General features: G+C 36.6%; 1 protein-coding gene across 1 annotated transcript in view; it reads left to right on the top strand.

Moving 5' to 3' along the window:
* Positions 1 to 26,540, top strand: part of BNC2 (basonuclin zinc finger protein 2) — a 422,101-nt gene extending 395,561 nt beyond the window's left edge. The window contains exons 6-7 of the mRNA XM_063081214.1: positions 8,904 to 10,873; positions 25,880 to 26,540. Of these exons, the coding sequence (XP_062937284.1) occupies positions 8,904 to 10,873; positions 25,880 to 26,540 (2,631 nt within the window). The remainder of the gene's footprint in view (positions 1 to 8,903; positions 10,874 to 25,879) is intronic.
* The last annotated feature ends 325 nt before the right edge of the window (positions 26,541 to 26,865 follow it).

The raw sequence follows: 26,865 nt of genomic DNA, 5'->3' as shown, positions 1-26,865 counted from the left end.
TTTAATAAGGCTTAGAAATTTTAGTACATGTGAAGAAACTGAAGCTGGGTATTAGTGATTTGACAGTCACACAGACGGTCATTGGCAGAACCATGACTAGAATTTAGGTGTCCTTCACTCATGTTCTTATTTTCTTTAAGGTGAATATGTGTAAGTTATAGTAAGCATAATCATAATTTGAAACTTTTAAAATACAAATTCTGTTTTAGCCTACAGGTGTAAGTTAGATATTCTGTACTTAAGTTAAGGACTCACACCAAGAAATACCAGGGTTCATGTTCAGAAACGTATTTTATATTAAAGATTTTATATTAAATTTTATATTAAATATTTGTATATTAGGCATGTCAGCTGAATTTAGGATTTCCTATTTTGAAACTTAAATGATTCCTAAGGTGTTACTACTAAATATTTAAATGTATTGTGTCTTTAAAAGTTTTTTAAGTTGATTTATAGTAGAGCTAGGTAACTTGCAAAATACTTTTGAATCTTCCAAGTGCAGTTCTAGACACTGAAGAAAGTAATTTACTCTTCTGAATTGTTTTATGTAGCAAAGCAAGGCACCTACTTTATTTATTTGCAAACAGATGCCCATAGAGGAAATGCATATGGCTGGTTTTAAGCTAGACAAGCTAAAATTCCTAGGTACAGAGAAGAAATCCTGACAGGCCTTTAATAGAGCTTAGCTGGAGCTTCTATGATTAAATATGTTGTGAACCCAGAGTGATATATCATAATCACAGTTTTTAAAATACAAGTACTGTACAGACTTTCTGAGGAAAAAGGGGATGGTACTCTATGAGTTACATATTCTTATCTGATCCATAATCAAGAACATTCTATAACAAAAGTGAATTTTTAACAATCAAACATCAAACAATATTTTAAAAATCATAAGAACCATTTAAAACTGGCATTTTGATAATGTTATTTCAGTTAGATAATCATTTTGGGAGGTTGTATTATTCATTCAAATTACCAATAAAATGTTTTCTTTTAAAAGTATCTTTTTCACAGTGAAAAATATTTTCAAATATGGATCAGAAAAAGAAATTAGAGAAATTTGTATATTGGAAAATATGACAAAACCAGCACCTAAAATTCACATGAAATTACCAGGTTACTTCTTCCGTTTGCTACCAACCGTATTCAAGGGCTGTGCTCCTCAAACTTCCAGTTTCATCCGAGAAGAGGCATTTCTGGACTTTGCACTCCTTTTTTGCAAGTAATTTGATATGACTCACCTCATCATGCCACCATTCTCTAAGGTCAAGCATTTTGAATGCTCTATATAATAAGATTGATTTATAATGGGGTTCATATATAGTAGGAGTGAGCCAAGAATGGCAGCCTGTCTTCATGTGCATGTTTGTGTACGTGCACATGTGTGTTATAAGTAACTCTTTTAAATTGACAATCTGTCTGTGCAAACAGTATTTACAGAGAGACGATTTCAGTGTTAGCATGTCAGCTAACAAGGACTATTAGAATTTTCCGTCATGCCAAGTTTTCTAAAAGCTCCAACATTCTAACCGATAGTGGATATTCCTGTAGCATTCATTTCTCCTTGAGGTTAGAGAGCAGAAGAAGAATAAGAAAAATATTTTAAATCAAGTTCTTTATTATTGAGACATATTGAATTTAGTGGCAGCTTCTGTAATCACAGTAAGCTGGTATATACCTGGCTCTAATGTTTGCCAAAGAAAGTTTTGGGTCGATGAGGAAAGCATATTTGTTTTCCAAAAGAGATGTTCACATGGATGAATGTTAACAAGTAAAGTCAGATTTGATTTTTATTTGGAAGTCTTTCTTTCTGTCTGTGCCACACCCTGATGATTCTTTCTCATGGGACATCTCTGTCCTAGGGAGGAGAGTAAGGAGCAAGGATGTGATTGGTCAACATTACATTTTGAAGGTAAAGTGATGCTCTTGAGAAATTCTGTAAAATACAAATTTTCAAATCAAGGAAATTGAGTAAGGTTTTCATTACCCAAAACAAATGTTGATTTTTTTTAAATAAAGTCTAATTTGAACCATTTGGTGCAATCATGGTATGAATGTGTTTCATTCTGCCTATAGACATTACGGTTGTTTCAGTTGGCCTCCTAGAAACATTAGCCTGAAGTACTAAAAAAGAACAGTCACATAAAAGAACTTTGTGTGAATAGAGAATGGTATAATTTTGTTTACTTACATAACCAAACTGCTGCGATGTATATTGTGTATGCTAGTGGTGCATCTTTCTCAGTCAGCGCCCAGCAAGAAATGTGTTTAAATGTAAATTTGCTAAAAAAAAATAAATAAACATGCCAAGTTCTTTTCCCACATAATTTCAAGTGTTTCTCAGAAATTATCACATTGCTTGAAAAATTTTTCTAAGTACTTCCCAGAATCTATTATTTTCAATAAGAATTTTTTTGTTGCCATTTTTGTTCACTTCCTCTTCTTGCCTGCTTACACACACTTATACACACACATTAATCCAATATACACTTAGGAATGCCAAATTATATAAATGAGAGAAACATAGTGTAATAAAAAAAGAAAATTTTCTCTGAAGTAGTAGAGAGCACTCAGACCAGTTAAACTTTTTGTCTAAGAAGAATTTTAAAAGTTGACTTGACTTTATAATAATTCGAAATAGAAATATCTGCTTGTTACATATGTACCCATATTAGTTTTACAATAGAATACTGGTAGGAGAATGAGGGAGGACTGAAAGTTTTAGGCCTTCTATAGGTTTTTTCTTTAAAACTGTTTGTAATGCTCAAAGCTTTCTTATCCACAGAGTATCTTCCCTCAAACTCCTGCTACTTCCACGGCTCAAAGCCAGCTCTATCCAACTCACAAGTGGTATCCATGAACTCCCCATTTGCCAACACCCATCTATTAAGTTGATAGAATGCCCCTGTTGATATTGTCTGGGATAATGGTCTGAGCTTATTACTTGCTTCTGAGGAGACCCAGAAGTTAGATGATATATTTCCTAATTTCTGGGTCATATCATGATACATGTCCACCTAACCTAGAGGCCAGCACAAAGGCAGGTGGAGGCAAGCAGAGGCCTTTGCACAAAGTATTTATGAAGTTGTGTATAGTACGTGCCTACTACATATTGGTATTAGCTCTGTAGAGGAGCTTTCTCCAAAGTGTTATGATTACATACCCCATTAGTAAGAATGTGAGTCTGTTCCCATACATATGTAAACCTGTTTCTAAAATTGTGTGTGTGTGATATTAGCAAAAAGTCATCTTTTAGATAAAAGTAAATAGGAATTGTCATGTTTACTCCCCACATCACAGTGGATTATCTTGCATACTCTGCTAATAGGAGAGAATGGAAGCATGTGTGTTTGTGTTCTGGTCCCAATACTATTCAGGAGACAAGGAGCACAGTGGCCTATAAACACTGCAAAGCTGTGAATGTTGAGATGTAATTTAATTTTTTTGAATCAGCTTCATTGAGACATACTTTACATAGAATAAAATCCATCAATTTTAAGTGTATAGTCTATATAGTGATATAAACATCAACACAGTCCTAACAGAATATTTTTATCACCCCAAAATGTTCCCGAATGTTCTTTTGCAGTCAGTCCCTTTCCCCCGCCCTCAGCCCCTTGCAACCACTAATCTGCTTTCTGTTCCTGTAATCTTATCTTTTCCAGAATTTCATGTGATTGGAATGGTAGAGTATGTATTCCTTTGGGTCTGGTCTCTGTCATACTTAGAATAATGCTCTGAGAGTCATCCACGTTGTAGTGTGTTATCAATAGTTTATTCCTTTTTATTGCCCAGTAGTATTTCATTGTATAGATATCCCACAGTTTGTCTACCCTTAAGAATTAAACATCTAGAAAACCTGGTAAAATTTATGATTCAAGTTTTTGAATTTACATAGCATTGTTTCATTAGTTTTTGTCTCAGCAATTACTGTTAAATTTTACCTGATAGAATACTTAAGCTAGGTAGGCTTGAAATTTGATAATTTTTATACCTTCTACCTAGCCCATTACTCTTGCCTTGATATTTGAATAATCCAGAAGGAGAAAGAATAGAAAATTCCAATGGGAAACTGGTCATGGAAATAAAGTGCCAGTCTGGTTATGATGGCATAATTTTTTAAGAAAGTACACTATGCAAATGTAGACATGAAACCAAAAACACATCTTATAAACCTCTGATTTTGTTCTAGGTGGTAAGCAGTCCTTACCAGCTCAGTGTTATTTAATGAAAAGGTTTAAAATTATATCAAAGGGGAAATACTTTTAGTTTTTAACTAATCATTTTAGGATTTTCCTTTAAATTATGCCTTAAATTTGACTGAAAACAAGTTCGTGTAATGGAATTGAAAATTAAATCACTTTGTGTCATCTAAATTTAGAGTTAAACTGTTTGCTTATTTCTTAATAATTTGAATACTGCTGAAGCAAATAGGCTCTAGACCTGTGCTGAGTTTGGTGTTCCTCCCTCATTTTCATCCATAGATAGAAAGAAAGCAATTGTTTTTCCTTTGTGCTGCAACATGGGCCGTGGCCTGCCAGGAACCCAGGTGGGCTCCCTGTTGGACTGCGCTTGAGGTCGCCGGACAATCTAATTATCCAAAAGCCTTTATTTGGTCTCTCTTTCACCTTTTTACATTTTTTCCTTCTCTACAATCCCTCCCTCCCAAATAAGAAAAAACAATCAACCTTATTTTACTTTGATTTTAAAACTACAAGTCATATAAGGTCCTTTGATCTGGAAGAGGGCCCAAATAAAACCATTTAAATCAGGACAGTTGTTCCTACAACAAAAAAGATTTTTAAAAAATCACTATACAGAGCCATATAGGAACTGGGTGCCAGATTTCTACAAGTGATAATCACCAGTTCCAGCAAAATAATAAAAGGAAGTCTTTTCATTTAAAATGCTTAGATATAAATATTTGAAGTGTTTTATACTTTTTCTGAACCCAGTAAAACTGATTTATAAGTCTGGATTATTTGGTATTACTCATCTTTTAATTAATAGTATAGCCAGTATTTCCACAGCAAATCAATACTTATAATAATACCTTGCATTTAACTTAACAGGGTAGATCTTATTATCCTCATTTTGTAAACAGCATTTCCCAGCCTAAAGGGTTAAAGGTCACCGAACTTCTGTTACAATGGGAAAGCCTGAAGGAATTGACTCACCACCAACAAAATCGCATGGGAGGGACAAGAGCCCAGTTATATACTCTGATGTTAATTTATTCTTCATGTGCAAGACAAGAGTCCCAATATGGGTGGTCATTAGTCAGGATCTTCATTCTGGCTTAACATATTAAATTTTTGTTTTATTAGTGTTTATTCTGTGATAACACTTAATTCTTTTTATGGCCCCTATTCAATTTGGTAAGGTTTATTTGACCATCTGTACTAGTGAGAGGACTAGTTTTTCCCCCAATCAGTCTTGAGCCAAAACTTGTGTTAAATACAATAAAAATAAATTACTAAAAAAAAAAAATTATGGCTTTAGTTGTTGCAGCAGTGTCAAATTGTCCTAAAGCTTTCCAAATGGTTACTCTCAACTTACAGACTGTTTTTTTTTTTTTTTAAATTAAAAAAAATTTTTTTTAAGCCCTTAGGGTGACACTGGTCCATTTTAAATAGCATATATACAATTCTTGGAAGTTCTTGCCTTCATAGGAGTGTCTTAAGCCATCGTTTGGGAATCAGTGCACCAGACCACACTTATTTCTGTCACAAAGATCATTCTCTTTTTTCTTTTTTTTTTTTCCGGGTGGCAGCTGGCCAGTACAGGAATTGAACCCTGTCTAACCCAGTGGGCTAACCAGCTAGCCCGATCACAAAGATCTTCAGAAAAAATCTGGGCCTCTCCTTTTCCCTTGGATGGTTTCTAACTACCTTCAACCGTTTATCTAAGGATATACTAAAACTGATGGCCATTCTTAGCATCAGGCTTGCAGACTTACGTTGCGTAAGATAAACTTTATTTCTTCTTGCAATTTTTCCATTTATGAATATATTGAATTAGATAATCTTGATGAAATATGAATGATGATTTCTATGGAAAGAATGTTTGTGGCACTTTATATTGCCTGGATTAGAGGATACTCTGTCAGGGGGACTCGAGTTCAAGTGTATTTGTCCTGTTCTTAAGTACATTCGTTTGCAAAGATGTTAGGTTATACTTCTGTGTAGCAGAAATTGCTACTTCTGTTACCACTATAAATGAAGCCTCTCTTTTATGATTCATTCTACCAGCAAAAGTTTTAAATCTTGCTTCTCTGGTCCTCTTCCACCAAAAGTAAATGGTTTAACCTAACAGTCTCCATTTTAGCAGAGACAGCTACTCAGGACTAAAAGATGGTCTGAAAGGTAGTAATTTTAGAAATAGCAGGCATAAAAAAAAAAAAAAGAAAGAAAAAGAAATAGCAGGCATCGTGGCAGGCCAGAAGAAAAGAGAAACCATATGGGACTGCTGTGTATTGTTGGGAGAGGGAAGACAGGAGGGTGATGGAAATGAAATGCTTCAGGTGGGTTTGATCAGTTGCTATGGTTTCTGAAGTACATTTTAATACTAGAGGCTGCCAGCTGTGTAAGTATATTATTGACATGCAGATTTAGGTGCAGGCCACCTGGAAGAACCTGGTACAGATATAACTAACTGTACACAACTCTGATTGGGGTTCAGCCTAAGAAACAGTCCATAGTGAAAGACTCCACAAAGGAACAATCGAGAGAATAGATTTTATGGTGAAAGAAATATGGTGTGGAGGAGGAGATTACAGTGCTTAGAGAAAGTCTTATTTAGGAAAAGTTCTTGCCATCAAAAACCCCATGTGCACAGCTAGGAAATGGCATCATGGAGTGACAGTCACTCTACTGAGTACTGCGAAGACACTTAGTAAACTTGGATTCAGAACTTCTGGGTTCAAGTCCTGGACCCCAAGTTAGCATCTTGGCAACCTTAACAAGCCATCTAATCCTTCGCCTCTGATTTCTCATCTGTTAAACATTTGCCTTATAAAGAATAGCACATAACTATTATAGCTTCTGTTTTTAAAAAGTGATTCAAATAAATTACAAATATTCACTTAATCAAACTAACCATGATGATTTAGACCACATGATTGTAGTCCAGAGGGAATTTTATATCCAAAGGCTAAGGAGAAACTATTCCATTGCAAAAATGGTACAGGTCCCTTTTATCCTCCATCCTACTTCTCCTAGCGTAACATCTTATGTAATCCTAGTAAAATGGTTGAAATGAGAAAGTTAGATTGATACAATACTGTTAACTAATTTAGAGACATCATTCAAATTTCACCAGTTTTCCCAGTAATGTCCTTTTTCTGGTCTAGGATCTTTAGGATCACACAATTATGTCTTAGTCCCCTCTAACGTGTAACCATTCTTTAACCTTTTAAAAAAAAATCTTTCCTGATCTTTACACTTTGAGGGGTACAATTTTTTATCCACTGTTTTGTAGAATACTTCTCAGTTTTGCTTTTCCTGATGTTTTTTCATGATTGGGTTGAGGTTGTAAATTTTTATCAAGAATGCCACAAAAGTGATGATGTGTCCTTCATAATGTATGCCATGAAAAGGTGCATGGTGTCAACATGACTTCCATTGGTGGTGTTAACTGTGATCACCCTTTCAAGGTGGTGTCTGTTAGATTTCTCCACTAAAAGGTTATGATTTGCCCTTTGTAATTAATAAGTCATTTTGTTTTTTAAGGTTTTATGCTTTCTTAAATTGATAGTCAAGGTTGGAGCAAGTGTCATTCACAGAGGGTTGCAAAGTGTCCTGTCCTGCTGGGAAGAAACGGTGCCCTAGAAAATGATGGAGTCATTATTTAAGTTTTTGAATAGATTTCTCTCAATCCATGCTGAAATGAATTTCCTGACATTACATTGCAGGATTTTAAGTCCTTCCTCCAGGCAAATCTCATAGTTACTAGCAAAAATGAAAGTGTGAAATGCTTTTTAATGTATATTTAACAACACATAGTCTGGTGATTATTGATGTGTATTCTCTGTGGACTCTCTTTGCTATCAGAGGAGGATGCTAAGAGACAACTTTTTACACATTTACTCTATCTAAATCTATCACATTTACTTTTTAAATGTCTATGACTGTCATTTATAACAAGATCATGAAAAGTCAAATACTTTAAGTCTAACTCAAACTTTAAATCATAGTATTACAACCAATTTTCAGGAAAAGCACAATTACCTTTTGCAAGTGATATTTTCCTTACTCTACCTTATGAAATTGATTATTACTAGATTATACTAAAATATAGCCATTTAAAGAAGAAAAGATACAGCTTAGTAATAGGAGTACGAAGGGTACTGCTACTTTATTCATATTTTTGATTCAGAAATTCATATAACTCCTATTTAAAGGAATTTTCATCATTGAATCCAGTGTTATGTCTGCTTGTGTTGAAGAAGTAAATTTCGCAAAATGTACTTAATTCCTTCCTATGGTGTTACTATTTAATAAGGATTAAGGTACCATTTTTTGCATTTATGCTGGGTTGCACAGCAAGAGTTCACATCTTATACTAATATATGCTAAATAGTTGCCTAGTATATAGATCATTGTTAGAATAGCAGTTCTGAAAGCATTTTAGATCACAGAGCCCCAGTGGTCTACATTTTGTTTGCTTTGACATTATTAAACTCAATCTGTTTCTCTAACTGTGACTCTAATTACTACATTTGCATGGCAGAAAAGTTTGCTTTGTGGGTTGACTTTTATTAACAGTGCTTGCATGTTGTTTTCTGCTCTCGCTCTCAGTGTTTCATGAGCAGACAGAGCACCTTCAGTTGCATTGGATAATTATGCACGATCAATAAGTTTTTGTGTTTGTCTTTGTTGTTTCTTTGATGTGGCCTCTAGGATGCTGCCGGCAAGGTGCTGGACCGCTGGGCCATCATGTCTCGAGAAGAAGAAATCATCACCCTTCAGCAGTTTCTGCGGTTTGGAGAAACCAAATCCATTGTGGAGCTGATGGCAATTCAGGAGAAAGAAGGGCAGGCTGTGGCCGTGCCATCTTCAAAGACAGACTCAGATATAAGGACTTTCATTGAGAGCAATAATCGTACCAGGAGTCCCAGCCTCCTTGCTCACTTAGAGAATAGCAATCCTTCCAGCATTCACCACTTCGAAAACATCCCAAACAGCCTTGCGTTTCTGCTTCCATTCCAGTACATAAACCCTGTCTCAGCCCCGCTGCTTGGGTTGCCTCCAAATGGGCTACTATTAGAGCAACCAGGACTGAGGCTGCGGGAACCAAGCCTTTCAACCCAGAATGAATATAATGAGAGCAGCGAATCTGAAGTATCTCCCACACCTTATAAGAATGATCAGACACCCAATAGAAATGCCCTGACCAGCATTACTAATGTGGAGCCCAAAACCGAGCCAACCTGTGTCTCCCCCATTCAGAATTCTGCCCCAGTTAGTGATCTAACCAAAACTGAACACCCAAAAAGCTCATACCGGATTCACCGGATGAGAAGGATGGGGTCAGCCTCTAGGAAAGGAAGAGTGTTCTGTAATGCATGTGGGAAGACATTCTATGACAAAGGTACTCTCAAAATTCATTACAATGCTGTTCATCTGAAGATCAAACATCGGTGCACCATTGAAGGTTGCAACATGGTCTTTAGCTCCCTCCGAAGCCGTAATCGCCACAGTGCAAACCCCAACCCTCGCCTTCACATGCCTATGCTAAGGAATAACCGAGACAAAGATTTAATTCGGGCCACATCAGGAGCTGCCACCCCTGTTATAGCAAGTACAAAGTCAAATCTTGCACTCACAAGCCCTGGCCGGCCCCCAATGGGTTTTACCACTCCCCCACTAGACCCTGTCTTACAGAATCCTCTCCCTAGTCAGCTGGTGTTTTCTGGGCTCAAGACTGTACAACCAGTTCCTCCATTTTATAGAAGTTTACTCACTCCAGGGGAAATGGTGAGTCCTCCAACCTCACTCCCAACCAGTCCCATCATTCCAACCAGTGGTACCATAGAGCAGCACCCCCCACCACCCTCTGAGCCAGTAATGCCAGCAGTGATGATGGCTACCCATGAGCCCATTGTTGACCTGGCACCCAAGAAAAAGCCCAGGAAGTCAAGCATGCCTGTGAAGATTGAGAAGGAAATTATTGATACTGCTGATGAGTTTGACGATGAAGAGGATGACCCCAATGATGGTGGAGCTATGGTCAATGACATGAGCCATGACAATCATTGCCACTCCCAAGAGGAGATGAGCCCAGGCATGTCTGTGAAGGACTTTTCAAAGCATAACAGGACCCGGTGCATTTCAAGGACTGAAATAAGAAGGGCTGACAGCATGACTTCTGAGGACCAAGAGCCTGAGCGGGACTATGAGAATGAGTCTGAGTCTTCGGAGCCCAAATTGGGTGAGGAATCCATGGAAGGGGATGACCACATTCACAGTGAAATGAGTGAAAAGGTCCTGATGAACAGTGACAGGCCTGATGAGAACCACAGTGAGCCCTCTCACCAGGACATCATCAAGGTGAAGGAAGAATTTACAGATCCCACTTATGACATGTTTTACATGAGCCAATATGGACTGTACAACGGAGGGGGGGGCAGCATGGCTGCCCTGCATGAAAGTTTTACATCATCTCTGAATTACGGCAGCCCTCAGAAGTTCTCCCCAGAAGGTGACCTGTGTTCTAGCCCAGACCCCAAAATCTGTTATGTGTGCAAGAAGAGTTTCAAAAGCTCCTACAGTGTGAAGCTTCACTACAGGAACGTTCACTTAAAAGAGATGCACGTCTGCACGGTGGCTGGCTGCAATGCTGCCTTCCCCTCACGCCGAAGCAGAGACAGGTCAGTAAATCTCCATTGGCTGCTCCTGCTGGGGGTGGGGGAGTGCTAGTTTCACTCATATTGGACTTAGCTTTAAAAAATCCAAATTAGATGTTTTTGAAGCCCTGTAAAGATTGTTCACAGTGACCATGTGATAACTAAGCTGCCATGCTCATGAAGGATTGTCGCAGTTCGTGCTTGTTATGATTAAGCATGCAGAATCATATGGCATCTTATCCAGTAATGCACGCCATTTTTCTCTGTGCGCTGTGTATATGTGTGTGTGTATGTGTTTCCCTGCATCTAGGTGTGAGTAAGTTAACTATGTACACAGTCTCCTGCTTCCTCATGAACCTTCACTTAGAAGCCTCAGCTTCTGTATATATATATGTGTGTGTATATATATATATATTATTTCTGCTTTGCCTTGTGGCTTTTTAATTAAATCAATATATTATCTTCATACACACATATTTATCCAATATAGAAACAGAAATTTACGGATGGAAAGAACCATAGGTCCAGGACATCGAGACAGCCTGCATCTCCGTAGGTATAAACAGAAATGTTATCATTCCTTACAAGAGTATTTAGTGGGTCCTTGAGTTCTTTAAGAGTCATGAAAATGTGAGAAGAAAATGGAATCAAAGTAATTGTTGATCTGGGGAAATGGTGTGGGGCTATGGGTTTCTTTATTTTAACTTCAAAATGACTTTGAACCATCTCTAAAATATAGTCTACCATGGGAATTATGCACAGAAAGAGAGGCATGCATATACTTTTAGGATCAGTTAGAATATATGATGTCCAGTCTCAGATGACATCACACTCTAGCTATGTAGCTGCAGCTCTGAAACAGTTTGGTCTTAAACAGAAGCAGCTGGTCCTGAACCTACAATGTTCTTTATTAATCCTAAAAAAAAAAAAAAATCTAATATAAATGGAATGTGTCAAGGTGGTGGCAGTGGTGGGGTAGTAACATAGTTGGAGATAAGCTTGTGAGCAGATCATTTACATAATATACAGTCCAACTCAGGTTACACAGCAGTTTAGTTATTCCCACTATATCAAATGTGGTTTTTGGTTCTACATTGTCTTTTAAAAATATTTTCAGAGAAAATTATATTACATGGTAAAAATCAATATATGTGGAAGAAACAAAATTAATTAGGAAGTTCCCAAGTGGCTACCACCAAAATTCTAGTACTTATCAATTGGGCAAAGTTCTTTGACAAAGTAACATGGAATAAAAGTACCACAGAGAAGCAATCAACCTGTCCCTACAATATTCTGCTTTGTCTTCATATTTCAAAGATTAATACTTTTAAAAATAAAAGTTTAAAAATATATTTTCCTTTCTGCGGAAATAAAAGGTGCCCAATCTACGAAAAGCAAATTCTCTAAGAAAAATAAGTGGCTTTCTTTTACAACTCAAAACATGCTTTGAGGAGAAATCTGTTTTAAAGATTTTCCCACCCCCATTTACCTTCTTCTACAAAACTTGTTTATAGTCACAAAGTTTTCAGTTCCATGTTATTTATTAACAGTCCCAGAATACGTCAGATAAGATAGCTGTACTTAGAATAATAAAATATAATACTATACCCAACCTCCCACAAGTTTGTAAGTAATATTCATTCTTTGAAATTTGAAATAGTACACTACTGATAATGAGGTTAATGCATTGAATTTTTTTTTTTTTTTAACGAAAATAAAAGACTCATGAAAACCTGCATTAAATATTTATGGAAACGGAGTGTTTGAAGACAAGCCAAAATTTAAGCTTATTTGCATGAATTCCTATCACAGTTATAGTTGGTTTGCTGAATTATTGCAAGTTATAACACTGGAATAAATAGCTGTGGGACCAAAAGGCTTCATACCCAAAGCTTGGTGCTTTCATTTATGTCAAACCACTAGAAAACACAAGTGCTGGTGTGTTTATGTCCTAACACATAAAGGGGGACTATCAGTTTGTCTGAGGAAAAACATTTGATAGCAGGAGAATATTTCAATCCATTTTTATTCAAAGGATTAGGAGCTTAATGAGTGACTGCCAATATAGAAGTGTAGACCAGTGTCTAGGATAACCAGGATATATTAGGTAGGAAGCATAGTACAAATATGCTGTCATTTATGTTTGGTCACACAGGAAATAGCAAACTTCAGAAGATAGTTGATATGTTGCATTTGGGTGAAATATCACATCATACCTAATCCTTTTAATTTTAGAATTTGTCACACATGATAAAAGAAAAACAGCAAATTAAAAAAATATTGTAGAATGAAAATTTTGATTCTCACTTGAAATTTTTCTTTTTGAAAATACAGGAATCTTTTAATACCAGGTTAAAAGCAGAAACTTTAATACTTTAGTTTTGACATTTTTTTTTTCTTAAGAAGTAAAGGGTTCACCCTGCTGAGTCTATGACTTGAATTGATATAATAACACAAGTTTAGCTACCACCAAATAACTAGAAACAGCAATGCCATAGGGGTACCAGCCTCTTCCCTCATCTCAGTAGGGTGGACTGTGAAACAGAGTTGTGCTCTTGTTTTAGCCTTTGTCATTTCATCAACTAATGTCAGCCTGTGATGTAATCTCTTTATTCACTAAGCCTCTTGGATCACATCTCTGATCTATCCCTTTAGACTTACCTTCTCCTCTGTCTTCACTTTTACTGTATTAGTCACGCGAACCCCAGGAAGTTTGTGACCCTAGTTTTTCCCTCTTCAATTCACTGTGAATCTAAGACAAGTTCTCTTACCTTTCTCTTAAGCCAACAGACCTTCCCAAACAGAAATCCTTCTTTGTCATTAATCCTGCTGTCCTCAAGCCCAATTCATTTCTCTCCCCAGAGCTGCAGTTTCATCCATCCTTGACTGCACAATGTCTTCCTTGTGCAAATAAGGCATTAGAGGGGATTTTGAGTGGGGGCTGAAGTGTGCAAGGCTGCAGGGTTTCTAGGATGCCTGTGATAAAGCTAACAGAATCACACTCTTCTTCTGTTTGTAAAAGCAGGCTTGTCAACTTTATGAATAGAACACCTTACAGGAACTATGTACAGGTCTTCCTGGGTTTCTTACAAGATGGTTATACATGAGAGAGTTGCATTTTTAGCCTCCAGATAGGCATATTAGTAAGATGGAAGTAGAAAGATGTTAAGTACCTTATTTTAGGTTTGGCAGTTAGTTTGCAAAGATTCCCAGGTCTTTGCTTATGGTCCTTCTAGATTTTATAAGATTAAATTGAAGACTTTTTGAAAAGCAAGAATGTTCTTTGTCTAAAGTGACAAAGAGGTAGGAAAGAGAGAGACACACGCAAGGTTTGTTAGGGCTGTGGATTCTAAGCAACAGTGTCAAAGGTATCAATTTCTGTATAGTTGTAAATGAGTGTGTATTTAATAAATTCAAAAGCCAGGAGGACCATTCCACATTAATGACAAAGATCAAGCTAATATACACAAAGTCCAATTCATCCCAGTCACTAGGTAGCTGTTAGAATGATTCTTATTCTGAGTGATAGATATGAAATGTAAATAATGTTCTCTGTAAAGAACTCTGGTACTCCAAAGTGATTGCTAAAGTGTTCAAGTATACACTGATAACATTGTGTAGTGTTAGATTTCAGAAGTCTCTAAACACTCTTCCTTCCTTCTTGTTTATACCTTGATTTTTTTGCTGCTGAGATGCTGTTCTTTTAGGGAACAGGAGGCTAGCCTTCCATTTTGAAGTATACATATGAAATCTTCCCTAGGAAGAAGAAATTCTAACTAACTGGCCTGGAACCTACTATCTTCATAAAGGAAATTTTCTTGAAGACAGCATCATAGTCAGAATTAGCTGGGCTTAGTTTACGTTTGATCGTTTCTCATCCTCTGACTTGATTTTTGATCCCCAGGAGGGCTGAGTGCCCATGGATTTAAGGGAAGCCCATTTATAAAATAAATTTGATTTTTATTCAGGAAAAAATCCAAACAAATTAATCCCCTTCTTGTACTCTTCCCTAACATTTTTATCATTTGCTAATATGTTAAAATGTATCTATATCTGTTTTAGTTGATTGGCTCTTTTAAAACTTCCTATTCATTTTAAAAGAATGCTTAGTACTTAGAAACTAGATGATCTGTATAGAAAGAAATATTAGTCTTTTTTTTTTCCCCTCTCTACATGAGTTTTACCATCTTTGTTCCTCTCTTCTCATGGTGGTGGTCACTAATTGTCAAAGTTTGTCTTAAATTTTATCACAAAGGTAAGCATGTATATTTGACTTCAAAGTATAGGGAGGGTGATTCAACCACATGAATAAATTTAAAAACAAAATAATATTTGCTTAGGGTGGTTTATAAATAAATATGAGGCAACCACTTGGTTTCAAGTGTGAACTTTCTCTTTGATTCCTAGTTAAATCAGTCCAGATTTAAACATGTAATCTTCTTAATTTGTACAGAGTAAGACATCTTTATTTGGTTTATTCAAACCTGCTGATGTCTCCAGAACTGAATTTGTCCTATACAGTCCTCTGGGTAGCTATAGCTAAAAAGCAGAGAGATATAGTTTTTGCTTGCCTGATTACCTGACTTCCACCGCTGTACAGGTGTGCAGGAATAAATTAACATGAGCTACCTCTGAAGTGCCGCTGCATACATTAACAGCAGAAGTGAAGATGTGAAAACATGCTACCTGCCTCCTGTTATCACCTTCTCAGCATAGCAACATCCATTTTTTCCATCACTCTCTATGTTTGGAAACTTATAGAGAATTTTTCTATAGAGACCTTTTCAGTAAATACACATGATTTCACCAGGCAGTACCTCCAAGAAATGTGCCACTTAGCACCAATTCAAGAAAACTATTAGTATATTTGCCTTAATAAAATTAGTTGTCAAATAGTGTGTTAATCCTCTCCACCTAAAAGAAGAGAACCTTGTAAGGCATCATCTGTTTCATTTCCTACATTTTTGCCAATCAAACTACTATTCTTCATTTCCAAAATTTTTTAATAAAGAGAAGTTGTGCAGGTCCTCCTTCTGACTTTTAAACGTTGAGATTTTTTTCTCCCACTACTGTATTTGGTTTCACAATAGAGCCAGCAGATCAATAGACCTTTTGTACTTATCTCCATTACTTCCCATCAAAAGCAAACAAACAAAATAAATCCCCCTCCTGAGTAATTGCTAGTTGTGTCCTTCTCAAGCAAAACTTTGGTAGTAAGATAAACTTTGGTGTCATTCCTGTCCCTGGGGTTCTTTTTATATACTGAGAGAAAAGCAATGAGCAAAACGGTCTCCTTGTATCACGGGGAGAGACTCTGTCAAGCCTAAAGTGAGTCTTGGATCTTCCTAATGACCTCCTGCTAGCCCAGCTGGATGCAAGACAAGCTCATTTAAGCCTCTGCTGACCTTTCACTCCTCAACTACAAGAACTACAGCAGTCACTTCCACTGTCTTCAAAACTGCGTACCAAATAGACAACAAAGCTGGTGAATGAGTTCCCTTTCATGATGCAAAGAGATTTTTACAAATTTCTGTTGATGGAAGTTAATATTAAATCTCTTGTGGCTTTATAACTTCTATTGCACAAGCAAAATGCTTCTATATAGCTCTTATTCTTAAATTTCCTAGAAAGGAATAGGCTACTACTTTCACCAGCATTATATTGAAAATTCAGGCAAAAATATCAGTAGAGCAGGACGCACATACTGAGTGCACAAGTGGTATTTTTCATGGTGGCACCACTTTGAAAGGGCCGTCCTCCTGATTTTCACCTCCCTCTGGTCCACCTGAATTTGTCTGACCCTCTGATAGGCTTTATTGGTTGTCTTTCTTGTACATAATCATTCATTTGAGGTAATCGTTTTTGTAGACAATCATTTCTTATTTAAAAAAAACACATACATTTTCCACCAGGAACAGGGTGGTAAGACTGCAGACATACATTAACATTCACTTGTGTAACCCTGGCAAAATCGGTTCTCTCTTAGGTGGAAGGCTTCTACCAACTCTTTCGCTGTAAGTGATTGATCATTTGTTGTTAAGAGGAGAGGAGGGGGACTTTTCTTTTTCTGTTTGTTTCATACTGAAGGTTGAGCTATAAAGCCTATTTTTTTTTTAAAGCCTTTCCAGAAATAATGTTTTTGCCATAAGACTCCTGCGAGCTTCAAATAAACGAATGTGGCAGAATATGAAAGGAGTTTATACTTGCCAAAAAATTACAATGTCATAAAAAAGGGATTCAGCAACTTTGATTCCTGAGTGCCCAGATGTGTGTGTGAGAGAGAAAGGTCGGCTAAGACAGCGGAAGAAAGAATACTTTTTAGGAAAGGACAATTTTTCTTCAGTTATTTCACATAAAACTACACTTTAAAAAAATACCTAGATTTTATGTTCTAATGCAAGCTGCTTGAATTAAAACAGGAGTTGTAAATTCCCAGTAAAAAGCTGTTATGCCTCAAGTGTTAGTGATCTTAACTCTAGTACTTTATGGAGTTTATTACTTCTTTTATTAACTAGGGGGAAAAATGTTACCCACTTCTAGTTTAATTCTTTTTCTTGCTTGCTCTAATTTTGACTTTACCTTAGGAAAGAAAAAAAAAATGCAGTGTATTTCTAACTGAAAATATGTAAGCGATCTCTCAATCTTGCTATTACATATATCAATCTGAATTATTACAGCCATTCAAAAATTATGCTAACATTCTAATCTAAATGCATACACATAATATATATGTATGTTTACACATAAACACCCACATAAATAAGAACACCAAAGACAGATCATCCTTAATTGCCAAAATAGACATCTCCATCTTGGAAAGTGATGTATGAAGTTACTTTATCATGTTGATGAGAAATAAGGTTTTGTAAGTAAAATGAGACAGATTTGCGCAATGAGAACAACAGACGTTCAGAAGGAAGCCTCTTGCTCTGATGGCCAGCCAAGGGGAGCCCTCTCACTCTGCTGCCTTTTTATTCTGCTCAGTCACTGAGGGGGCACTGGTGGGTCAGTTCGCTCACTAGTAATTGTGTTTTACGGACTTCTAAAGCAATTGGCTCAGTCAGTCCCAATTCAATAAAAGTGGAGAGCAAGAGAGAGAGCACTTTTGTTCTATTTTTTACTTGAAATTATTTCATTCAGCAGTCTGTCTTTTTTATTACCAAGACTTGACATTAGCACTCCAAGCTATATTAGCATCCATTTCAGCAGTTCAGTAATGGTATTAAAAAAACACTTAACTTCAACGGTGAATGGTTGTATGACAGTACCATAAAAAATCCACATTAAAAAAAAAACTTATGTATTTGTCCCAGCAAATTATTTTTCACTTGTTTAACCACTTCAAAACTATGTTCTCGTGATGAGTATTCACGAGGACCTTCTTGTTCTCAGATACAGCCAGTGGTGGTGCCCTGCTGTTGAGGGGAGTGGGGAAAGCAGAAAGGGAAATCCAGTGGGGAGAGAGTAGGTAAAGATGCTGTTTACCCTGCAGTTAGATTACCTTCCATTCATCAGCAGAGATGGAATTGGCAACCTCAGTGCACCCAAGGTGAAATTCTTGGATCCTCATGCATGGGTGTGATTGGATTTTGAACCCAGTACTCTCCAAACTTGGGAGCAAAGCCTAACTACTTTGGCACTGCAGTGGACTAATAAATGACTACATTAGGGTCTAAATTTTGATTAAACATTCAGTAATTAATCAATGGTAGACACGAAGCTGTTGGCAAGGTCCAGAGCTGCAAAATGTTTAAGACATAAAACATTACGAAGTAATTAGAATATGCTTCTTCAAGAGAAGGATTGCCTTCAATAAAGAGGTAAATGATAGCATCCTGTTTATTGTGGACGTAGGCAGCCAGAGCAATATGATAAACTGCTGGAGATACACATACCAGTAATCATCCACATTATTAGTGCCATTAATCATAATCCAAAAATATGACAGCAGCAGCCAACTTTTTGACCAATTTTGCTTCTGCCTGTTGGCCATTATAACTTCGCTAATAGACTGCAGAGCTCCTGTGCGTGGCAGTTTGCATTGAGAATGGAAGGTTAATTATATTTGAACTGCTGATTTCTTCTCTCCTTGGAAAAGGCTTAGCACTTTGACAATCCCAGGAGCTCACTGTTGTTAGACCAGTAAAAGTACTTTATTGAAATTTTCTTTGTTGGTCAGGAATGAGGAGATGTTTCAAATGAGATATAAGCGCCAGACTGGGACAGCCACTAATGTTTCTTGCTCCAAAGTGATCCTTGGGCAGCAAGATGAACTCAGTGGTTTCTTTAGATCACTTTGCTCTCTCATTTCTCTTATGCAGATAGTTAAAAAGTTCAGCGCTATATGGTGATATATCAGGAAATCCCACAAGTTTAGTGGTAGTCTGTCTCAATATGTATATATAGATCTAGGATGTTGGAAGTAGTTAATAGTATCAGGAGAAATAAGTACCTCTTTAATAAAAAAAATTCTGCATTTTGGATGTATGCGTGTGTGAATAAAAAGTAAAAGGAACTTCACAAAAATCATCTGTATGTTTCTAAAAACTGAAATATCTAGTAGCATAGGTGCATTGCTGGTTGATTAACTGAAGTTTTCATTGGCTGATAGTTTTGACATAGTTTAACCAAAAATGGAAATTAGATTATATTCATTTTTTTGTTCAGTATCTGTGTCATTTTTGACACAGAATTCTAGATAAGGCCAGAGCTAAATAGCAGTACTGATTGTCTTACAAAATACTGTCTCCTCCCTTGGGGAACTCATAGACCCCTAATGCCATTTTTTAAGAAGATCATAAATTATTTTGGTGACATTAAACATTTTTTAATGTTTATTCTTAGGAAGTATTATCATTGAAAATAATCTCAGGAAGAAATTTATGCTCATGTTATACATGTTAGAAAAGAAAACTTACTTTTCAAATGGAAGAAAAAAATTCTTTCCTATTATTTTGGAAATACATCTTCTAAACTGTATATAAGTCAGGTTAGGTTATAAAACAAGGGTTGGAAGGCTCGAGGGTTAATTCATCCAAGGTAAATATGAAACTGAAAATTATAGCTCAGATTTATTCTCAGTAAATCCCTGAAAGATGTCAGGGCTCATGGCTTTGCATTTTCTTTCTCAACAATAGTAGTAAACTGAGCACCATATGAGCTGTCTGATTGAGAAAATTTCCAAATGCTGTGAAAACATAATCCTGTTCACAATGTAACACTCGTCTACGTTACAGTGCAACAGGTACCTATTAAATAATCAGCATCCTAGAGAAGCCTGGATGTGTCAGATACAACTCACAAATAAAATGGTTAGGGAACAGGGCTGTTGGATATTAATTCTACACATAACCTTAGTATCCAGCATATACGTTTTCTATCTACCAGTCTGCCTTCCCAAATGCCATCACTACATTAACATTTTTTTATGCATTCCACAGCAATGACAAATTGTTTTCTAACTGTAGTGCCAGATTTAGTATGCAAAAGGCACATTTGCCTCTGCCAACCAACCAATAATTCTCACTAACATCTTCAGAGTTACAACATTTATAAAGTTGCAAAGTGGAGTAAACAAACCATCTGTTTGGCTTTTCCATATATGTCATGCTTTCTTATTAGCATATTACGATTCATTTAGTAAACAAATTTGGTGATTTCGTTCACGTCAAAGTTAGATTGGAAGCTTGAGGATGATTAACATTCCTGGGACAAGCACATTAATACATTGCTTCCTCTGCAAAGTTAAATGGCTTCTCAAGAGAATTGCCCCTGGTTGACAAGATGAGACTGTCAATTTTGTTTGCCTGCCACATTAGGGGCCATAAGGGGATGGCAGGTTCTGAGAGAGGGGAGTCGTGTAGGCAGCATAATTCACTCTGAATTGAGAAAAGAAGTCTAATTCTGATAAATGGTCGACCCCAATACATCCTACCTGTTATTACAACAGACGTGCCGTATCTGTGCAGTAAATTAGCTAAACCCCTAAAGAGTTTGGTGGGAGCTTATCTTCAAGTGAATAATTTGAATGTAGAGAGAACTGTCTGCGTGACCAGTATGGATGATTTGTTTTATATTGAAAGGGATTGAAATGACAGAATTTCATACTTTTAATTTGCAAGAATTTGCTTAGCTTTTATTTCTTGCATTTAACATGTACTTCTTTATTTCTTGTTTTTTTGAGTATTATCCAATAGAATTTTACACTGAATTTTCTTCCTAAACTAGAAGATGGTTTTCAGATCTTCTAGAGAAATTTTTAAATAATAGCCTGTAGAACCAACTGCTAGTTTTCCAGGAAAGTGTAGTGTCAAAAATGTCATTTAAATCACAGAGCTGTAAGCATCCTACCATTAATAAGTGGTAATACAAAAATTTTGAGGTGGTAATCCCACAATACACTCAAATTTGCCTCTGCATATTTGTATTGTCTACCTAATCAAAGTAAGCAGAAATAGCTTTCATACTGTTGATGTTCTTGTAAAATATAAGAAATTCTAATACAGTCCAGATTTTTGTAGCAGTCAGATAAGAGAACTAATGAGGGGTGGAAGTTTTAGTTTTTTGTTTCTGTGGATTTGTATAGTAGGTTTACATTTCTGTTGAGGAGTACTGTTGACTCAGTAATCCCATAATACATTCAAACCTGGCATCTAGACTTACCCAGATTGGAGATAAACTTAACTCTCTCTCTCTCCCTCTTCCCATATATGTATATATATATGCATATACACACACATGTATGGTATCTGCTATGTATCACTATGATCATTCTGAATAACATAATTTGATAAATTCGGGTATGTGTATGTGAGAGTGCCAGAGTTGAGCAGGAAAATATAGGTAAAAATGAAATCCAAAGTGAGATCTTAATTCCATTTCACCCAGGGCATTATAATTATCAAATATTTTGTTTCAATTCATTATGTTGAGAATGGCTCAAAACTAATTAAGAGTTAAGAGTTAGACGTTGGACATTTCATATCACCTATAGCTTGATTCACTATTCAGCCTCTGACTGCCATAGTCTGATTTTCTAATTTGCTCATGAGGCTTTTTTTTAAAAAAAAGTTTTCTCCCTTTATCTCAAAGCCAAATTTAAAATCTCAAAACAATTTTTCTTTTAAATGAATAGTGTTTTTTTAATTTTAATTTTTATGCATTAAACATTGCATTTAGTCGAGTCAAAATCGTCATTTGGACAAGTGGGAAAGGGAGATAGGAGTAAAGAAAAGTCCACTTGCATTTACTTGACTGTATTTGATGAAGTTTTGGAACATTATCCAAAATTTGAACTAGATCCTTACCCATTCTACCTATGAACTCATTTTCTCTCTCCATCCTAGTCATTTTTTTTCTGTAAGAGGAATGTGCCTCTACATACCTGTATTGCCTACCTAATCAAAGCAAGTAGAAACAGCTTTCATACTGTTAATGTTCTTATAAAATATCAGAAGTTCTAATACAGTCCAGATTTTTGTTAATGATTATTCTTCCCTCTTTCCTGGAGATAAATATTTACAACACTAAATTTTTCTAGAAAAACCATCTCTATCCCTGGAGAACTTGAGATTGGCTCCTTCATGGATTATTTTTTCCACTTGTTACATACAACTGAGTATGGCTTCCTCTACAAGGGGATCCTTCTCCTATTTCTACTATTCTCTGGCCTTCCTCCCATTTTAGGATACTCTTCTCTGTACATTTGATTGTTAGTAGGTGAGAGTTCTTTCTGTCTCTTTCATCGTCTGTGTCTTTTCACCGCTTCAGTTTTGCTGATCCAAATAAACTTGTAATATTCTTCAAATTGCTATTAACCCTAGGTCTTTGTATCTCATGAGGACAGTATTTTATGACAGTTAATGGTTTGGATTGACTGATTCAAGAGTCCAACAATAGGTCTTTGTTAAAATCAAGTGCTGCCTTTTGTCCATTCTGTGGAGGCTGAACCTTAACCTCTTGAGAAACAGAATCATACTCTCTAAAAAATTTCAATCTGCCTTCTTTCTCTCCTTTTTTTTGCTTTCGTTCTTTCTACCCTATTAATACTTTATGAGTTTGTTAGAAAATCTCTAAGCCTACTATCTTGAGAGTGAACCAGCAGACTTTCCACAGCAAATTCTTTCTATCCCCACCTCAAGTGTTTTGCATATGGCATTTAGGAGGATTATTAAACAAAAATGAAATAAAGAAATGAACATAAAAGAATCAATTCTCTTGAACTGTGGTTGCATAATGGAAATCGACTACCATGAATGAACCCGTGTACTGAAGTTATGAACAGCAGAGCTAATGCACTGCCATGAGTTCATCTTTATTATTACATTACACCTGAATCAATTGATAAAGTAGCTTTTTTTTTAAAGCGAGGGATGGCACTTAATTGAATAAAAGTCAATGTAATTATATTAGCAGAGGCCAACAGTACTGCTGACAGCGGAAAAGGGACACTGTTGAACAGAGTGCCAGAGCTGGGCTACACATTTCTGCACATCGTTTGGTTGACAGATATTGAGGGCTGGTACATCATCTAATTAGATTACAGATTTCTGCTGCTGTAAGTGAGAAATGAAGGGAAAATCTCTTCCTGGTAACATATCAGTGGAGATGTGTAATTTCACAAGTCATCTTAGGGAAGATGTGTCCATCTGGGTGATCAGAGTGTCCTTTTGTCAATGTTAATTTATTCTTCCTTATTCAGTGTGTCTTGTTGCAACTGCTGTGTGTCTGGCTGCTGTTTTCTCAGCAGTAAACCTAGGAAGTGGTAACTGCAGATCTGAGAAGCAACACAGAGTTCTAGATTACAGTCATTGCAAAATGTGTGCTTGAGAAATTAAGAGAGGTTAAAAATAATAGAGAAGTGGGGGCTTCATGAGCTGCTTATAGTTGGCAAATTGTTTTATCAATAGATTAATAGTACATACTGTAGCTATTTCCACATTCTTATAATAACTCTGAGTGTGTCTTACCCACATGTCAGAGTAAAGACTTCACAGTAGGCATTTCCTGCACTCTGCTTAGCAACCTGCACTTGGAGTCATCTGCCATCTGACACAAGGAAACAGGGAATGACTGCATCAGGGCAGGGACCATGGGGACAACTTCTGTTTATCATTCACATTCCCACACACTGCATGCATCTTTTTAGAACTCATTTATGGATGATGATGATGCTGTGAATTTGGTTTGTCTTAATTTATGATTTTTGGATTGTGCAGCTGATCTGAAAATCATCAAGACAACTAATGAGATGATCGCTTATGACAGAAAATAATTTTGTGATCAGAACATTTTAAATCCCTATTTTATTGTTTAAGTTTTTTTAAAAACCAGATGTCTAGAATGTGAATTTGTTTTCTCTCTCTCTTTCTCTTTCTTTCTCTCTCTCTCTCTCTCTGTCTCTCATTCTTGCTTTCTTTTGTGATCGATTTAGCAAAAGATTAGAAAGCTGATCTTATTATCACAAGGTAAGCTCAGCCTTGCTAAGTGCAGCGTGGAGAGGGTTGCTGCCCCTCCACCCCTTAAACCCACGGTGCTATATATTGTCTCGTGTGAAGGGTGGAGAAGTCTTTTCCACCTTTCTTGTCTCTGAGGCACATACCTCTCCACCATCTCTAGGAAATATTAGCTATGCTTATCACCAAACAGAAGATCATTTTGATCTTCCATACATTTTAAATATAATCAGGATGTCTGATGAACTTTGTACTGGCCATTTAGGTCGTTTCTATCATTATAATTCTTCTCCAAGATGGAGAGCTTCCACCAGTATTGAGAAGATTTTATTTATCTGTATACTTATCAGTTTATTTTTTGGAAGGTTAGGCTTCGATTTAGGTACTTTTTAAACATGTGAACCTTTGCAGGTGGAGAGAGGTATATGCCCAAGAGCACTTTAAAAATAAATGGGGGGTGTAAATACAAAGGCAATGTTTTCAGATAATAACATATCAGGCTTTGTAAATCATGACATCCCTATGGATGCTCTGGGGCAAATCCTATCTATTTTACACAAGCAAAGCATTCAGTAGAGTAAAAGTTTTGCTTGTTTAAGAAGTACATGTTCCAGTTATTAAAATAAAGGGACCATATATTATTGTTGTGCTTGATTTTTTTTTTTTTAATTACTGTGTTTTAATTTTGTCCCTTTGGGGCTTTTTTGTTGTTTAATGTGATTTTTTTTAAAGGGTGGGTGGTTTTTATTTTTAAAAAAGCCAATTTCTGTTTTTCAGCTTTTACTTTTAAAGAATTAAATTTTAAAGTAGAATTATTTAATGAAAACTTTTAAAAAATTAAAATGCAACAACTTCTGGAAAATAAACATATTTTACTATTTTACTAGATTTAGATTTAACTGAGATCCCAAATCATTCTGAGAAAAAAGATTTGTGTTGTTAAAGACAGTCTGTAACCCTATTTCAGATTGCTAATCTTTTAAGCTAAATTTTTTTCCTACCTAGAACTCGAAATGTAGGGGGCGAGGTGGAAGATTTCATTATTTTTTGAAGTTAAACCTAAATTATCTAGGTCATTTACTTCAAAAAAAAAATTAAAAAGGATCCTTTTTATACCTCCAATACAGTGTTTGCTGTATAAAAAGGAGTTTTGTTTTAGTTTTAAGTAAATTTAAGACTATTCCATTTAGACAAGCATGAAGTTTCCACTCTTTTATCCTACTTTATATATACTCTAAAATCTCTCCTATGAGATCCTCTGCAGCTCATGCCGCTACATAGTAAAACAGAAAAATCATTGAGAAAAGGTGCATGGGTTTGCATTCATCCTACTATTGAAGAATTTTACTCTTATAAAAATTATGTTAATAGAAAGTCCACCTTATTGCACCTCCCGCCACCACCACTTACTTCCCAATCCTAAGGATGAAGGGAAATGCTTGCTTTTATGGTGTAATTAGCAATGAATGTGCTTATTTGATGCTTAGTGAAAGCTGAATCAATTTTAAAATGCTCTCCTTTTTCTCACCCCTCCCCACTCCCTATGCACCTTCCCCCTTCTTTCTTGTTTTCCTAGACACAGTGCCAACATAAATCTGCATCGTAAACTGTTGACCAAAGAACTCGATGACATGGGCCTGGACTCATCGCAGCCCTCCCTTAGCAAGGACCTCCGGGATGAATTTTTGGTGAAGATCTATGGTGCCCAACACCCTATGGGGTTCGATGTCAGGGAAGACGCCTCCTCTCCCGCAGGGACTGAAGACTCCCACCTGAACGGGTATGGGAGAGGCATGGCGGAGGACTACATGGTTCTTGACCTGAGCACCACCTCCAGCCTCCAGTCCAGCAGCAGCATCCATTCCTCCAGAGAATCTGATGCAGGCAGTGACGAGGGGATTCTTCTCGACGACCTTGATGGGGCGAGTGACAGTGGGGAGTCTGCACACAAGGCTGAGGCCCCTTCCCTCCCCGGCAGCCTAGGGGCTGAAGTTTCAGGATCTCTTATGTTCAGCAGCCTGTCTGGGAGCAATGGTGGGATCATGTGCAACATTTGCCACAAAATGTACAGCAACAAGGGGACCTTGAGAGTGCACTACAAAACTGTGCATTTGCGAGAAATGCACAAGTGCAAAGTCCCCGGTTGCAATATGATGTTTTCCTCTGTACGAAGCCGAAATCGGCATAGTCAGAACCCTAATCTCCACAAAAACATTCCCTTCACTTCAGTAGATTAGTCTCAGAACGGACACCACAAACGCCAGCTCTCACCAGATGGCTTACATGTTTGAACTGCCATAGTCAGCGTGCGCTTATATACTTGGGGGATGTGTGTGTGCGTGTACGTATGTATGCCTCTATGTCTACATATACACACACACACATTTTCTTTAGATAAAAAAGATAGGTGCTTGTGAGTTTTGGTTTTTTGGTTTTTTTTCTTTTTCCTTTATAGTTCTAGGAAAGGGGTGAGATCTTTAATTCGAGGGTGAAAACAGAGTACTCCCTTTAAACACACAAACATACAGCGTGCAACTAGCCCCAAATTTGACAGAATAATTC

Source organism: Cynocephalus volans, chromosome 16 (genome assembly GCF_027409185.1).
Source record: "Cynocephalus volans isolate mCynVol1 chromosome 16, mCynVol1.pri, whole genome shotgun sequence".
NCBI classification, from domain to species: Eukaryota; Metazoa; Chordata; class Mammalia; order Dermoptera; family Cynocephalidae; genus Cynocephalus; species Cynocephalus volans.
This window is presented reverse-complemented; position numbering and strand designations above follow the sequence as displayed.